Raw genomic sequence first — 17,897 nt, 5'->3', positions numbered from 1 at the left:
CCCTAATCCTTCATATTGGAGAAGGAAATGGCAACCCACTCCACTGTTCTTGCCTGGAGAATCCCAGGGATGTGGGAGCCTGGTGGGCTGCCGTCTATGGGGTCACACAGAGTCGGACATGACTGAAGCAACTTAGCAGCAGCAGCGGCAATCCTTCACATATATAGTTGGCAGTGAAATCTTTGGGGCTCATACTGGTCTTTTTTAGGCAGTTCTCCTTTGCTGCCTGACTCCATTACAAACCCTTCAGAACAGCAGGACCCAACTTTTTTGGAACCAGAGACTGCTTTCATGGAAGACAATTTTTCCGTGAACTGGACAGGGGTGAGGAGGTGGTTTCGGGATGATTCGAGCACATTACATTTAGTGTACACTTTATTTCTATTATTATTACATCAGCTCACCTCAAATCATCAGGCATTAGATCCCAGAGGTTGGGGGCCCCTATTTTAGAGCACAGAAACCATCTGTCATATACAATTTTCACCTCCTGGTGTAGAACCTGGAATGTAGTAATAATTGTTGCCTTTTTTTTTTTTTTTTGAGTACTTAATACATGCCAGGTTCCATTTTCATAATTTTACCCCTCACAACAATACTATAAATAGCTTTTGTATCCTTTATTTGTGGATGAGAAATGTAAGAATTAAGGGGTAATTCGCCCTAGTTTACTCAGTTAACAAATGGTGGACTCGTCCTGCTCCCAAGCTGTCCACTCTACCCCCTGCTTCTGGACTGAGGTCCTGTTCAGACTGTTGACTGAGTGTTGAGGGTTGGCTGATGACAAGAACGTGGAATAACACGTTTTGGAAAAAAATTCAGTGTTGGAGGTGACTTGTTGATTCAAGTGTTACAAATCGTTTCCTAGTGACAAGGACCAATGGCCAAAGGAAAACAAATACGTCCTCTTCATTATCTGGAAGTGGGGAGACACATGAGGTACACAGAGCTCTGAGCCACAGGCGAATCCCCAACTTCCTTTTATACTTTTAAGTTTATCTGGTTTTTACCAAAGCATGTAAAATGTTCCTCAGGCAATGAGATGCCTTTTGATCAGAAGCTGCTATTGACTGGACTGACCCCAGTCTTCATGCCTCCCCCCAACTTACAGGGCCTCCCTTTCCTTAGATAATGACATGAGTGGGGAGGTGGGGTACGTGGTCAGTAAGCTTAGATTTTAAATAATCGCAAGCTTATCGGTTGTTTTCCAATGGCTCAAGAAAGAAGAGAGGAGAAATGCACTTTCATTTCTAGCAATAAAATCCTAGTAAGAGGTTGAAGTATGTCAAGCAGGTTATTTTTTGCCAAAATTAACATCAATATTTACGAGTGGCTTGTTGATTCAAGTGTCACATACTCTTTCCCATCACCTCTACGCTCAAGTCCAGTTATCTTTTAAAGTGCTATTTTAAATTAGGGTTTATGTATGTGTAACTTATATTGTCTTTTACATTATAAAAGGTGAGCAGAATACTTACATTTCTGAAAAATCATTCTATGCTCTCTATGGGGACAATCAGCCATCACACTGACTGACTCCATGAATTACAACACAAGCACTTAGGATTTTAACGGAGTTTCATGGGTTTTAATATGTTCTAGGTGCCAAAGAAAACATCCTGGAGGACAAGGAAGCATCTTCCAGTGAATTTTACTCCACGAAAACCATGCTGAAATCAACCCTTCCATTGATTATTTTTTTCCTCTGCATTTCTTCTAGAAGATTCTGATGATTGGACACTTTGGTAATCTAGTTCAGATAATGTGTAGTGTAGCAATAGATATGTTTGAGCACTGAAGAACAAGATTAAATCAAACAATGATAACTAGAAGAAAGAGTTGGTTTTAAACCTCCGGCAACAATTTCCTTTTGCCATAAGCTATTTGTTTCTATTCTATGCAAAAGAAAAAAAAAACAAAAAGCCAGTGGAAGGAGTCCTGTCACTCACCGGGCCGGCAGCGGCAGGTGTAGCGGTCAGCACTGTCCTCGCAGATGGCGTTGTTGTGACAGGGCTCTGACCAACACGGGGGCAGCAGGGTCTCACAGCGTGTCCCCGTGAACCCACTACCTGCGCAGGTACAGCTGTACCTGGGGAGCAAAATGAAGTCGGGACATCAGCCCTTGCTCATGGGGGACGACGTATCCTTGTCCTGTCTCTCCACCTGTCCATCAGCGTGGGCTTAATACCTACCAGAAGCATATGCTTGCAGGCTTCAAGAGATGATCCCTCAAGGTTTTTAGTGAAAGCAAGTCTGTTAAGAACAGCTAAGGAGACTTGCTTATCCCACGCAAATGTTTTAAGGAGAGCCAAGGAGCCCCTGGAGAGCTAAGGAGACTTACCCCAAGCAAGTGTTCAGTCAAAATTACTTGGAAACCATGATTGTTTATACTTCTGTTTCCTCGCCCATAAATTGAAGGTAATAGTACCTTTGTCACAGAGTCCTTGGGATAATTAAATGCGTATATGAAGAATGAGCATAGCATGCCAAAGGGCAGAAAATACTGAATAAAACTACTGAATTGTACGAAATAGAGTAGTTAATATTTGTGAGGCGGCAGAGAATGATTTATACCATCAAGGCACTTTTTTATATAAAGAATCCAGTAATAAGGTCCCTAGTGAAATAATAAATTATGGAAAAAAGGAAAGCTTCTCATTATATAAATTGTGACTTATGTTTCCTTATTTCTAGATTACAAGAATATTTTGGTCGTGTTATTTATAATGATTCGTCCATTGAATGGGATTATCTGACAGACCTAAATACGAATCTGACCGGGAGAGTTGTTCACTCTATGTCACTTTATATGGCCTCTCCTTGAGGATCCAGTATTGAAAAATCATGGGCTTACACACCCAGCTTAGATAAAATAAGTGTCTAGGGGGAGGACACCTTTGATTTAATAAAGAGTAACAGTCCTGTTCACCCTGGCTATATGTCTGTTTACCACCAATGCAGACATTAAGATTTCACTAAGGAAAATGAAATACTAGCAAATATAAGTGACTATAATTTTTATTCATAATTTTCCTAGCTAGAAATCCTCTATTCACTATTTCATTTCTTTGATTAAAAAAATGCCTACTGCAAATCTCAATACCATGTGTGAGACCTTGAAGACCAGAGCCCTGAGGTCAAGCCTGGCTAGCGCACCTCAGTTCACAGACTCAGTCTCATTTACATCTTCCTTTGTCTGCAGGAACCTTCCAGGGGGCATAGTTTTTGCCTTTCCCACAAATCTCATAGCAAATGCGTTAATTATTTTGGTGGGAAAACAAAGTCAGGTCATATTTGCTGAACTTGAGATGATCTCAAAATTTAGGTATTTTGAGAGAGCTCTGGATACAGTAGAAAAAGTATTCACAGCACGTACTCCGGTGAAAGAGGAAAGCTAGCAGGAAGCAGGTTTAGCCTTGTTCTGTTTGTTTCCAAAGGCATCAAAGGGCTTCCCAGGTGGCACTAGTGGGAAAAAATCCTCCTGCCAACGCAGCAGACAAAAGAGACACGGGTTTGGTCCCTGGGTCAGGAAGATCCCCTGGAGGAGGGCACGGCAACTCACTCCAGTATTCTTGCCTGGAGAATCCCATGGACAGAGGAGCCTGACAGGCTATACAGTCCACAGTTTCACAGAGTTGGACATGACTGAAGCTACTTAGCACGCACACAGGCAGGTATCAAAAGCATTGTGTGACTTCTGTCCTGACGCCTCCTGGAAACAGTGAGGCCTGGCTGGAAGAGCCTCCTCTTTCCCGGAGCACTTGTGTGGGAACTGCTGCTCTGTCGGATCTGTCTGTCCATGTGTTTCCCAGTTACCAGTCTCCAGGTGTGAAGATTCTCACCACTGGAGAACGAAGTGGGTGTAACTGAAAATCACAGGCAAAGCTTGGATCACGCTCAGAGTTTACCAAAGAGGTGTTCCACCACCTTGTTCTGCTTAAAATCTGTTGTTTTCCTGGATATATTTGAAGCACATAAGACTTTTATTGCTCCCCCTTTTGAGTCTGACTCATTTTGAAATTCAGATGTGGGATAAATTATATCTTATTTATTAAATAAAATTGGGTTCTAATCCTCCTTTGCAAAGAATTAACTGTATGAATGTGTGGGGTTTCCCTGACTTCTCCAAACTTTAGACTCCGTGTTGTCGAGGGGGTTTTAAGGCCCACCTTGCCTTCCACTGAGCTGCCGGAGGATCTGTGAACACACCGCCCAGTGCTAAGCAGTTAAAACTCAAGTGTTTGATAACTCAATGCCTGTGCTTTAACTGCTAGAAAGTTCTTCCAAAAAATATTTTATATGAATTCAACTACCGTCACCCAAATTTATTATATGCCTTATATTAAGGTGCGATTTATTGTTTGGTTTTGTTTTTGCTGAGAAGTCAATGGGGTTAGACTCTAATTTGGAACATCACTCTGCTGGCTCAAAAGTACTCACCTAATTCCCTAAACAACTAGAAATTCAAGACATAATTAATTTAATATCACTGCCCTTGCCAACACTGTTTAGATAAAATTCCTAAAGGATTTCTTTTTCACCACTTGATTTATATGCTTGTCATTTCATAAGTACAATCTTACATTCACATACAGAATAACTCCAGCTTTGTTTTCGCATCTACCACGGATAGGGAAGGTAGATTCCCCTTTGTTTCTTCTATGTGGAAGACTGGCACTTTTCTATAACAGAAGAAATTCTAAACTGTTACAAGAATGACTTGGAAAAATGCTCTCTCTTGAGACAGGGGCCCTCCAAAGGATGCATTTTTTAATAAAGCGTGACTGCTACAACCTTGAATCACTTGAAGCATAAAAAGCACTCTGAAAACGTTAAGCTGGGGTTGTGAGATCTCCAGATTCGCCAGAGGTGGTGCAGTAGCTCCTGGCCAGTGAGTGCTCTCTCGGGAGAAAACGTACCTGTTGGCTCCGTCCACGCACAGCCCACCATGGAGACACGGCCCACTGGCACACTCGTCCGTGTTGAGCTCACAGTGATCGCCCAGGAATCCCGGGGCACAGTCACAGAAGTAGGCCCCCGCAGCGTCCCGGCAAGTGGCACCATTGAGGCAGGGCTGGGACCAACACTCATCAACTTCCAGTTCACAGTTTACACCTTTATGCAAAAGTCGGCACAGGAAGAAAAAAAAAGGAAAAGTTTTAGCGAAGTGTTAATATTTTCACTCTTTGGCAACGCTTTGTTTGCCAAAGCTCTTGTCAAGTGTGATGTTGCCCAAAATAATTTTCCTCCTTAATTGTAATTGATATTAACTTTCTGGCAGGCTTGCGGGAAGTTCACAAAGCAGAGCAGCTGTCACTTACAAAAAACCATCGCCTGCAACAGCTTGTGGCTTTTTAGTCCGTGGAAACAAATCATTTTTAGAACAAAGTAATTGTTTACTGTACTTTTGTTGGAAGCCTGAAAGGGACTGGCCAATGTCTTTAAATTATTTTTAAACATTTAGTTTAATTAGGCATCACATTGTACAGTGGATAAAAGCTCAGACTCCAAAGCCAAATGGCCTGGATTGGAATCTTGTCACAGCCTCTTTTAGTTGTGTGACCTTGGGAAAGTTGCTTGACCTTTCCTAATCTCAGTTTCTTAACCTGAAAAATGGGACCAACAGTTGTAATTACCCCATAGGATACTTATTACAATTCCAATGTGTTCTAAAGTGCCTAACGTAATACCTGGAGTATACTACACATTTGCTAGAGAAAAAGTACTTTCTCTTTCCACAAATATTTATTTACTGTACAATGTGCAATTATTTCCCTAGTATCCTTTTTGCATAGAAATATTTACATTTTCTATACCACTGTAAAATGTTGCTTTTAAATAGAAAATCCATTTGTGACTTAAACTCAACGTATTTAGTGCTATTATTAAAAGCTACTTCATTTTAAGGTAAAATTACATTTTAAAAAATCTGTATTTTCCCCCTCCCCAAATAGTAGGTGAAGATTATTTTCTAAGCAAGCTAAGTTTAAGATTTACAAAAGTAGTCACACTGAGATTACAAAGTATTCTACTGAATCTGTCTAAATAATATTTGATGGTGCATTCATGGTTAGTCATGTCCAACTCTTTGTGACCCCATAGACTGTAGCTTGCCAGGCTCCTCTGTCCATGAAATTCTCCAGGCAAGAATATTGAAGTGGGTTGCCATTTCCTACCCTGGAGGATCTTCCTGACCCAGGGATTCAACCTGTGTCTCTTACATCTCGGCATTAGCAGGCAGGTTCTTACCGTTAGTGCCACCTGGGAAGCTGAAATAGTATTTGATACACAATAATCAAATATGCATATAGGTTTTAAAAGATACAAAAGGGAGCTATCTATATTTGCTCATCTTTATTCTTGGGCCTATTCCCTAGGATAACAAATTGTGAATTAAAATTATAGAGGAATTTCTCAAGAACCCAGAGGTTTTTAGTAGTTATTCGATTGTCTGTCCTCTTTTCTGACAGAAAATGAAATAGGCTATTCCAGCACCACCTGCCATTTACAGCTGGTAGACTCTACAAATGCCGACCCAAAAAGAGATGCCAGCATGTTAACTTTGAGTGGTTTTTGAGAAGAAAAAGAATTTAAATTTTACATCAGTAAAAATGGAAAGTTGTGGAATAGTATCTGTTGTAGGTAAGTGGCTTGCCATTTTTTTCAAACTTTAAACTTTTTATTTTATATCAGAATATAGCCAATTAACAATGTTGTGAAAGTTTCAGGTGGACAGCAAAGGGATTCAGCCATACATATACACATATCCATTCTCCCCCAAAGCCCCCTCCCATGCAGGCTACCACATGACATTGAGCAGAGTTCCCTGTGCTACACAGTAGGTCCCTGTTGGCTATCCATTTTAAATATAGCAGTGTGGACATGACCTTCCCAAAGTCCCTGCTGCTGCTGCTGCTGCTAAGTCGCTTCAGTCGTGTCCGACTCTGTGCGACCCCACAGATGGCAGCCCTCCAGGCTCCCCCGTCCCTGGGATTCTCCAGGCAAGAACACTGGAGTGGGTTGCCATTTCCTTCTCCATGCGTGAAAGTGAAAAGTGAAAGTGAAGTCGCTCAGTCGTGTCCGACTCTTAGCGACCCCATGGACTGCAGCCTACCAGCCTTCTCCATCCATGGGATTTTCCAGGCAAGAGTAGTGGAGTGGGGTGCCATTGCCTTCTCCCCCAAAGTCCCTAAGTATCCCTATTTGAGGTCTGGCTATTTCTCACCCGGCCTGCAAATAGGAATTTCTCTGTCAGTTTTATTTGGCATTAGTAAGGTCGGTGGCTCAGTGGTAAAGAACTCGCGTGCCAACGCAGGAGATGCAGGTTCAACCCCTGGGTGGGGAGATCCCCCAGAGGGGGAAATGACAACCCACTCAATTATTCTTACCTGGAGAATCCAATGCACAGAGAAGCCTGATGGGTTACAGTCCAAGAGCTCGCAAAGAGTTGAACAGGACTGAGCAACTGAACTCAAGGTGAAGGGAAAGACCCCTGAACTGACCAGTAGACACCGGTGTTCTCGTTCTATCTCTGAAGCAGTTTTTCAGCAATGCTTTGGTATCTTTATTTCTGCCATGTAAAATAATACAATAACAGATACATTTTTTATTTTTTAAGAATATATGAGGTGGATGAAACTGGAGCCTATTATACAGAGTGAAGTAAGCCAGAAAGAAAAACACCAATACAGTATACTAACGCATATATATGGAATTTAGAAAGATGGTAACGATAACCCGGTGTGCAGCAAAAGCAACAGCAAAAGAGACACTGATGTGTAGAACAGTCTTTTGGACTCTGTGGGAGAGGGTGAGGGTCGGATGATTTGGGGGAATGGCATTGAAACATGTATAATATCATATAAGAAATGAATCGCCAGTCCAGGTTCAATACAGGATACAGGATGCTTGGGGCTGGTGCACTGGGATGACCCAGAGGGATGGTATGGGGAGGGAGGTGGGAGGGAGGGTTCACGATGGGGAACACGTGTACACCCGTGGCAGATGCATGTTGATGTGTGGCAGAACCAATACAATATTGTAAAGTAACTAGCCTCCAATTAAAATAAATTTAAATTTTAAAAAATCTAAGCTAAAGTAAAAAAAAAAAAAAAGAATATATGAAAGATATAAATGATCAATTCTTTTAGAAATGTTTCATATAATTATTTTTTAAATATTTGTTATTCAGTTGTTAAGTCATGTCTGACTGTTTGTGACCCCACGGACTGCAGCATGCTGGCTTCCCTGTCCTTCACCATCTCCCAGAGTTCACTCAAACTCATGTCCACCTAGTTAGTGATGCCATCTGACCATCTCATCCTTTGTCGTCCCCTTCTCCTCCTGCCCTCCATTCTTCCCAGCATCAGGGTCTTTTCCAGTAAGTCAGCTTTTCTGAAATCAGGTAGCCAAAGTATTGGAGCTTCAGCTTCAGCATCAGTCCTTCCAATGAATATTCAGTGTTGATGTCTTTTAGGATTGATTGATGTCCTTTAGAAGGCAATGGCACCCCACTCCAGTACTCTTGCCTGGAAAATCCCATAGATGGAGGAGCCTGGTAGGCTGCAGTCCACGGGGTCGCTAAGAGTTGGAAACAACTGAGTGACTTCACCTTCACTTTTCACTTTCATGCATTGGAGAGGGAAATGGCAACCCACTCCAGTGTTCTTGCCTGGAGAATCCCAGGGACGGCGGAGCCTGGTGGGCAGCTGTCTATGGGGTCGCACAGAGTCGGACATGACTGAAGTGACTTAGCAGCAGCAGCAGCAGCAGGATTTGATTTCCTTGTTGTTAAAGGGCTCTCAAGAGTCTTCTCCAGCACAATTCAAAAGCATCAATTCTTCAGCACTCAACCTTTTTATGGTTCGACTCTCACATCCTAATAGCTTTGGATTACATCTTTTGGTATTTTAGTCATCTATATTTACTAAACACCATTAACATATAAAGCCAAATAAGTGATTTAAAACTTGTTAACACTTTCCTAAACTTTATTTCATAATGTGAATAAAATTCATATACCTATCTGTTATACACTCAGGTTACTTCCTATTGCTTAAGAAATAAGATAAATAAATTAGAAACCATTATTGTAGACACTGCAGCTCCATTTATAACAATGTCATTCAAATACTTTAGCTCTCAAGTGATCCTGATGCATGCGTAAGAACGTGTTTCAAAAGCTTAAATTCAATTTCAGTACAAACAACTATTTGCTTTGGATTTATTTGATATGTCTTATCACTGTTAATATTACTTAACAATGTGATTCTTATCACAGCTTTTCAGAGGTACTGTTATGGGGAAAAAAGGAAAAAGTGATTTGGTCTACATCTGAGTGATACCAAAACAGCTGGATGAAAAGTGATGAGCGCAGTCAGTCATCCAGATGTTTTTGTATTTCCAGATGCTTGGCTCCACAGATGAGACATCTGGAAAACTATGATCTTCAGTTTTCATTTGGATGTTTACTGTTCTCACGCATACAGCCATCAAGTATAGATAGCGAATTGACCTTCAAAAACACACCCGAACAGTGTGGTCCAGTCTGCCTGGAGGCATTCACTTCGTAAACAGCGTCACTGAGTATGGGGCCCTGTCATTGTAACCCTATGTAGCGACAGAAACTGATTGCAGCTACTGAGTAGCCCTTCTATGGCTAATTGTCTAAGAAAAGGAAAATTCGTAACGTTAAATTCTTTCACAAAAACACCTCCAGGAGCTGAACCGATCTGTTGGAATTGGTTTATAGTTCTGTGAATTCCATGGACGGGTATAGTCCATGGGGTCACAAAGAGTCAGACACGACTGAGTGCCTTTCACTTTCACTTTTTTTTTTTCTGTATGAAAGAAAAGTAGAAAGGTTGGGATAAAAACACAAATAAAAGGAACTCTGCGTCAACAGAAAAATCTACAGGACAGGAAAAAACCCTCTGATTTATTAGGTTCGGGGACGCACTGTAACTTACACAGCGACATCGCTACGTGTACGCGGACGACTAAGGTTACGTCACGGATTCCTGACAGTCACGGGTAGTTCCGCTCTGAACTGCGTGACTTCCATTAGCTGTCAAAGACAGTTCAGACATTCTCTCACAACCAGATATTTTTAAAGACATAAATTCAAAGAAGGACTGAAATCACATGCATTTAGGGGAGGACAGGGAGACCTGGCGTGCTGCAGCCCATGGGGTCGCAGAGCCGGCCGTGACTGAGCGGCTGCGCCGCGGTAACAGAAAAGGAAAAGGATGAGAGATTTCCATGCTGACGCACTGGCTTTGGTGGAGAAGCAACGTTCCTGGCAAATAGTCTAAAGATGCTCCCTTCCTCCTTCTGTAATTAATTTAAAGCAAAAAAGCCCTCCATCTCCTCCTGGTTCTGGCGATGCTTTCGGTGGGTTCTCCTTTAGTCTCTTCAAAGGCTTCTGGACTTGATTGTCTCTTTCCTTCTCAAGTCCTCCTCCTCCCCTCTTCTTGCTTACTTGCTACATCAATTTCCCCCCCCTTTTCCTTATATGGAAAGGTCATATTCCCTGGACGGAGGAGAGTCCACTTCAGAGAGATCTCACTTCATAGCCCTGAGGCCAACAGGAGGGCCAGCGCTGCTCCTGCCTCTGCCCGACCTCGCGGATACCTTGTGAAAAGACATCCTTGCCTGGTGGGGGGTGGGGGGTGGGGAGGCGGTCTTGTTAGAACCCAAGGAAAGTGACGTCCAAACTTCAAGTGCAGAGAGTGTCAGTCCAAGGGCACTGGGAAGTCTGCTGTCTGCGCAGCGCTGTGGTCACCCCTTCCCAAGACCACCTGCCCTGCAACAGAGAGACATTGGGACACACGTGCCCTCAGATTCCCTTCTCCATGCAGTTCCCGGTTTGAGTTTGCTGACGAGAGGCACTTAGGGATTCGGGAGGTGGGAGAGAAGCCAGGACTCACGGGGACAGGTGGGCTTCCCAGCAGCTCCCCGGAGAGCCTGGAGACCACTCGTTCCTACGGCTGCAGGATGGAGTGTCTGGGAACTTCCCAGAGATCCTTCAGAGCTGCAGCACCTTCTGGGGAGCTTTCAAGAACCCCCACTTCAGTGCTTTGGTGAAGATCTTTCCCAGGAATTTCTGTGACTCCCCCTGCCCCAGCCATCTGACAAGCAGGGCCAGTCTCCTGGAATTCATGGCATGTGACCTTTGCTGTCACTCAGGGCCTTGCGCCTAGAAGGGCCCTGTATGAGTTTGCCAGGGCTTCCTGGGAGGCTCAGACGGTAAAGAATCTGCCTGCAGTGCAGGAGACCTGGGTTCCACCTCTGGGTTGGGAAGATCCCCTGGAGAAGGGAATAGCAACCCACTCCAGTATTCTGGCCTGGTTCAGATGGCATCACCCACTCCAAGGACAGGAGCTTGAGCAAACTCTGGGAGATGGTGAAGGACGGGGAAGCCCGATGTGCTGCAGTCTATGGACTTGCAGAGTCGGAGACGACTGAGCGGCTGAACAACAACAAACTACTGGAAATCAAGTGGCTTAAAAAGCAGAAATCTGTTGTCTCATAGTTTCCAAATCTGAGATGGAGATGTGGTCGGGACTGGCTGGCTCTTTGCAGGGGTGTGAGGAAGACTCTACTCCAGGCCTCCACCCTGTTTCTGGGGCTTGGCTGCCAGTCTCTGACATCCTTTGGTTTATGGAACCATCACCACAATCCCTGTCCTCATCTAGGAATTAAGGGCTTACAAATTGCATTGCCTGTTCTGCATACAAGCCTTTAATTCCTGTATGAAACTCCTCATATCTGAAATACATCAAATGAATTTTTTTCCTAACCAAATCCCTATTGATATGCAGACCTAGGACAGAAAATATTGGAGGAGCACATTCAAACAAGCAGAAGTCTTCAGGGTTTGGTCCAACCTTCAGATTAAAGGAGGGAAACTGAGGGTCAAAGATACAGCAGAAGTGCAGGTTGAGGAGAACCCCAGACTTCTCACCCTCATCCTCGGCGACCTGGGGATTGGATGGGACCCCAGACACATGCTGGGACCCAGGAAAGAGGTTGTGAGTGTCCTGTTTTTCCTTTTAGAACTCTGAAGACATATGAGGCCACCGTAATTCCCAGGCTGCCACACCACAGAATGCGCAAACAGAGAAAACTACACGAAACCTGAATATATGGAGGTGAATGATTTTATGGAGAATGCTTGTGCAAGCCTGAAAAACTGCCAATGCTTTTTCTGGTAAGCGAAATAATCACTGCTTTCTAACACTGGGTGAGAGAATTATACAAATGTCCCTGCGGCTGTCTCTTTCCTTCTCTCCCCCTTTCCTCTGCCGCTCATCTCAGGCGAGTAGAGGAACGTGGGTTTGCGGGCAGACGGCCCAGGACTGCACGCGCTCTCCGCCTCCGAGTGAGGCTGCACACAGCTAACGCTCAGGGTAGGGCAGGGACGATCCAGTCATTTGTTCTTTCCAGTGTTCCTGCCTTGAGTTCTCCAAGTAGGTAAACTTTTTAAAGATTTTGAAAAGTAATTGGAAGCAAAGATAAATTTGCCAGGGAATCTGGGATAGCTTCCAACTCAGTTAAATACAGATGTGATGCTGAGAGAACAGGAGCTAGAAACTGGAAAAGCATGAAGCAGCCACTGTATTAAATATGATTTTAAAAATCTACAAGTGACATGTAAATACCTGCTGAACAATACTAGGGGCTTCCCAGGTGGCACCACCTGCCAATGGAGGAGACATGGGTTTGATCCCTGGGTTGGGAAGATCCCCTGGAGTAGGAAATGGCAACCTACTTCAGTATTCTTGCCTGGAAAAATCCCATGGACAGAAAAGCCTGGTGGGCTGCCGTCCATGAGGTTATAGAGAGTCAGACACACCTGAGCACACGCGCGTGCACCAAGAACAATGCTAAATGCATAACTACAGTCAGCTAATATCGGAGGTGGCACAACAGCCCTTAAGTCAGGAGAAAAGAAAGCAGGCAATGGGGATTCCCAGGTCTGGAAAGTTGCAAAATACTAATTGCAGGTCAAGGGCAAGAAAGTTAAGGAAAGAGGCTCATCATTAAAACAGCTCCCCAGGAAGCCCAGTCTTCCCCGGTGGCCCTAGAGGTGAGGAACCCACCTGCCAATGCCCACCTGCCAATGCCCACCTGCCAATGCAGGAGATGTAAGAGACACAGATTCGATCTCTGGGTCAGGAAGATCCCCTGGAGGAGGGCATGGAAGCCCACTCCGGTATTCTTGCCTGGAGAATCCCATGGACAGAGGGGCCTGGTGGGCTACAGTCCATGGGGGTCACAAAGAGTCAGACACAACTGAGCAACTGAGCACCGCACAGCACAGCATGGCATAAATCCCAGGCTGGTTGGGGAGACATCAAGACAAGGAAAGAGTGACGGATGGCACAAATGCAGAGAGGCCCAGAGACGGAGATTCTGCTAGAGCTGAAGTAAGATTTCAATAGAAGCAAGGAAACAGAAGTTTCAGTTCAGTTCCATTCAATCACTCAGTCATGTCCGACTCTTTGAGACCCCATGAATTGCAGCATGCCAGGCCTCCCTGTCCATCACCAACTCCCAGAGTTCACTCAGACTCACGCCCATCGAGTCGGTGATGCCATCCAGCCATCTCATCCTCTGTCATCCCCTTCTCCTCCTGCCCCAATCCCTCCCAGCATCAGGGTCTTTTCCAGTGTGTCAACTCTTCGCATAAGGTGGCCAAAGTACTGGAGTTTCAGCTTTAGCATCATTCCCTCCAAAGAACACCCAGGACTGATCTCCTTTAGAATGGACTGGTTGGATCTCCTTGCAGTCCAAGGGACTCCCAAGAGTCTTCTCCAACACCACAGTTCAAAACCATCAATTCTTTGGTGCTCAGCTTTCTTCACAGTCCAACTCTCACATCCATACATGACCACTGGAAAAACCATAGCCTTGACTAGATGGACCTTTGTTGGCAAAATAACGTCTCTGCTTTTGAATATGCTATCTAGGTTGGTCATAACTTTCCTTCCAATGAGTAAGCGTTTTTTAATTTCCTGGCTGCAGTCACCATCTGCAGTGATTTTGGAGCCATTTCGTTGTGAGAATTTGGGTGGTAAAACCTTTTGAACAAGGGCAGGCTCTGACCTGAAGTTGTGTTGTGGTATGGTTATAGTGGAATAGAGATAGGGGTCACCGAAAAGAAGAAGCTCAAGAAATTCTAAAAGCCTGGTCCATAAAATTCTGCAATAGCTGCTAATTGGATTTAGATAAACCAAAAACTTACTCTGGTACCAAAACATCTTCGTAATATTTCCAAGTTCTTTTCCCATGACAATTATATCACCCTCTACGTTCTAGTCCTATGAAACCATTTGCTTTTTCTCAAACCCACTAGGTCCCTCTACCCTCACTCAAGTTTAGACACACTGCTCTCTCTCCCTCTTCTGGAAAATTCTTTCCTGCCTATCTACCTGATGAAGTCATCCTTTAAGGCTTCTGTTAAATGTCCCATCCTCAGTGAAGTCTTGCTCATTTTCCTTACTCTTTCCAGCCTCCTGGGTTCCACAGATCGTCCACTGTTATATTTTACTTGTTACTTGCTTATATCCCACAACTGCTTTGAAGACAAAGATCCTTGCCTGTTATTAATGGTAACAGCTGGCATTCACTGAGTTTATTTCACACCAGATACTGTGCTAAGCTTTTCATGCGCATGATCTGATTTTGTTTGTCAAAAAATTATCCGTGAGGTACTACTATGATGCCCATTTTATTAAGGATGAAACTGCAGCCCAGAGAAGTTAAGAATTTAAACAAGATCAAAAAGCTACAAAGTGGCAGAGTCAGGATTAGGAAAGGAACAGCTTACGAGGAAGACAAGAGAGTCATGAACTAAATGATGGTCTTCCAGGAGCAGTGGGCTGAGAAAGTCAACTTCCCTCTTGGCCCCGAGACTCAAGGAGAGAGGAAGGAACCCTTTAATAAGGGCTGTGTGGAAAGTGCTTCCACCCAAAAAATGCCAAGTTCTAGCAAAGGCCAACAAATTAAAGGTGCATTGGAAAAAAATAAAAAATGTTTTACTTATTTGCATTTGAGAAAAGACTATGGGGGCACGTGACCATTCTCAGGGAAACCAGGAAGCAGTTTTTCCCTTTAACATTTTCTCAGAAACTCTTCGATTTTGACCTGTAACTTGAGCCAGATTGCCCTTCTGAATCCAACCATCTCCAGGATGTCTCACCAACTATCTCACAGGCATCATTCAGCAATTCCAAATATCAACTCTCTCTCCTCCATCCACCCTCTCTTCCACCCCTGCCGGAGAATGGGGTTATCATCCAGGTCACTCAAGCCAGTTTTCCAGGAATTACCACGATCTTCCTCGCTATTTCCCATGCCCTAATTAGCCGTCAAATCCCGTAATTCCTCCCCTAGAAATGGATGTAAGGTGCCATCCGCATCGCTGTAAACTTGCCCAGACCCTGTTCACCATCTCTCATCCTGTCTGACTGCTGGCTTCTCTCTTCCAAATCTCTCTCTACATTTCTTTTCTAGGAGTGATCTTTATAAAAGACAGATCTGCTTTTACCATTGTCCATGTTAATTTTTAAAAATAGTTTCTTCCTTGTTTCCAGGAAAAAGCATGTTGTCTTGGAATGCTACAGAAGCTTCTAAAAGATATGGATATCTAAAAGATAAAAGATATGGACACTGTTGGAGCCACCTGCAAGGATGGTCTCGCAACCCACCATCTCTCACACCTCTCGACTGCACACAGCTGTTCTCCTTCCTTGTAAAACCCGCTGCTCACCCAGTATACTCAATAACTAACAGGGCTCTGTGCACAATTTGCTCTTGAGTAAGAATCATGTATGCCATTCCTGGCATACACTCCTGAAGGAGTGATGTACAGTACATCAGTTACAACAGCCATCAGAGTGTATCTGCAGCCAGTATCGGCGCAGAGGCACAGAGCACACGTTTCCATTACAACAATGGGTTTACGATAGAGGCCTGGGTTTCTACGTGTCACTTATAATCTTTTAACCTCCTGAAGCAATGAAAAGTCTGTGTGACTTCCTGCTCTGATTCAAAGTGTCAAGCTACCATAATAACAGTTAACAAGATATTATGAGAGATTAAGGGCTTCCCAGGTGGCGCTAGTGGTAAAGAGCCCACCTGCCAGTGCAGGAGACATAAAGAGATACACGTTCAATCCTTGGGTCAGGAAGATCCCCCGGAGGAGGGCATGGTGACCCACTCCAGTATTATTGCCTGGAGAATCCCTTGGACAGAGGAGCCTGGTGGGCTACAGTGCATAGGATGGCAAAGAGTCAGACACAACTGAAGCAACTTAACACACACAAACGTGAGAAATTAGAATTGGGACTTTTATTTTCAATGGGAGCATTTTGAATTTTTATCCAATAAGATTTCTGGCTTGTGCATTTAGACACACCTTTTCTAAGGATACCAAAATGTATTAACACACTTTCTAAAAAAGCATTTGCTTAATGTAGACTTTACAAGCTTAAGACTCGTCTCTGAAAGACAATTGAGTTTCATCAGTTTGGAGACTGCTCTGTGCCACCTCACATTTTTAACTTCTAGAAGCCACCACGGACAATAAGCAGTGCCTTGGTGTTGTGTATTATTTTAGTTGCAGAGGTTTTCATTCTTATCTTATATGAAACCAAAGTCATTATCAGTAATGAATTTAACCCTGATAAAACATGAAAATAGATGTATTCTTTTATTATTTTAATCATATTTACTTATTACATATTATTATTATGTATTATTATCTGTTGCTGTTGTCAGTTGTTAAGTCATGTCCGACTCTTTGTGACCCCATGGACTGCAGCATGCCAGGCTTCCCTGTCCTTCCGTATCTCCTGGAGTTTGTCTATTGAGTCCATGACACCATCCAACCATCTCATCCAGTCACCCCCTTCTCCTCCTGCCCTCAATCTTTCCTGGCATCAGAGTCTTTTCCACTGAGTTGGCTCTTTGAATCAGGTGGCCAAAGTATTGGAGCTTCAGCTTTAGCATCAGTCCTTCTAATGAATATTCAGGGCTGATTTCCTTTAGGATTGACTGGTTGGATCTCCTTGTAGTCCAAGGGACTCTCAAGAGTCTTCTCCAGCACCACAGTTCAAAAGCATCAATTCTTTGGCACTCAGCTTTCTTAATGATCCAACTTTCACATCCATACAAATAACTACCAGAAAAACAATAAAGTGGTGTCTCTGCTTTTTAATATGCTGCCTAGGCTTGTCACAGCTTTTCTTCCAAGGAGCAAGCATCTTTTAATTTCATGGCTGCAGTTACTGTCCACAGTGGTTTTGGAGTCCAAGAAAATAAAGTCTACCACTGTTTCCATTGTTTCCCCATCTATTTGCCATGAAGTGATGGGACCGGATGCCATGATCTGCCATGATCTTAGCTTTTTGAATGTTGTGTTTCAAGCCAGCTTTTTCACTCTTTCATTTTCATCAAGAGACTCTTTAGTTCCTCACTTTCCACCGTTAGGGTGGTGTCATCTGCATATCTGAGGTTACTGATATTTCTCCTGGCAATCTTGATTCCAGCTTGTGCTTCATCCAGCCCAGCATTTTGCATGATGTACTCTGCATAGAAGTTAAATAAGCAGGTGAGAATATACAAACTTGATGTACTCCTTTCCCACTTTTGAACCAGTCCATTGTTCCATGTTCGGTTCTAACTGTTGCTTCCTGACCTGCATACAGGTTTCTCAGGAGACAGGTAAGCTGGTCTGGTATTCCCACCTCTTCAAGAATTTTCCAGAATTTTTTGTGACCCACACAGTCAAAGGCTTTATGGGTAATCAGTGATGCCAACATTATACATTTCAGCCTTCTGTAATGATAATCTTGTAATTGTAACAATTATCTTTCTTGATAATTGTTATT

At 43.5% G+C, this 17,897-nt stretch overlaps 1 protein-coding gene across 1 annotated transcript in view; it reads right to left on the bottom strand.

Annotated features, from left to right (window-relative positions):
* Positions 1 to 17,897, bottom strand: part of CRB1 (crumbs cell polarity complex component 1) — a 213,682-nt gene that overhangs the window by 127,402 nt on the left and 68,383 nt on the right. The window contains 2 exon segments of the mRNA NM_001192482.2: positions 1,950 to 2,089; positions 4,920 to 5,115. Coding sequence (NP_001179411.2) covers positions 1,950 to 2,089; positions 4,920 to 5,115 — 336 coding nt within the window.

The sequence above is a fragment of the Bos taurus genome, chromosome 16, assembly GCF_002263795.3.
Source record: "Bos taurus isolate L1 Dominette 01449 registration number 42190680 breed Hereford chromosome 16, ARS-UCD2.0, whole genome shotgun sequence".
In the NCBI taxonomy this organism is placed as follows: Eukaryota; Metazoa; Chordata; class Mammalia; order Artiodactyla; family Bovidae; genus Bos; species Bos taurus.
The sequence above is the reverse complement of the archived record's forward strand: the minus strand, read 5'-3'. Positions and strand labels throughout refer to the sequence as shown.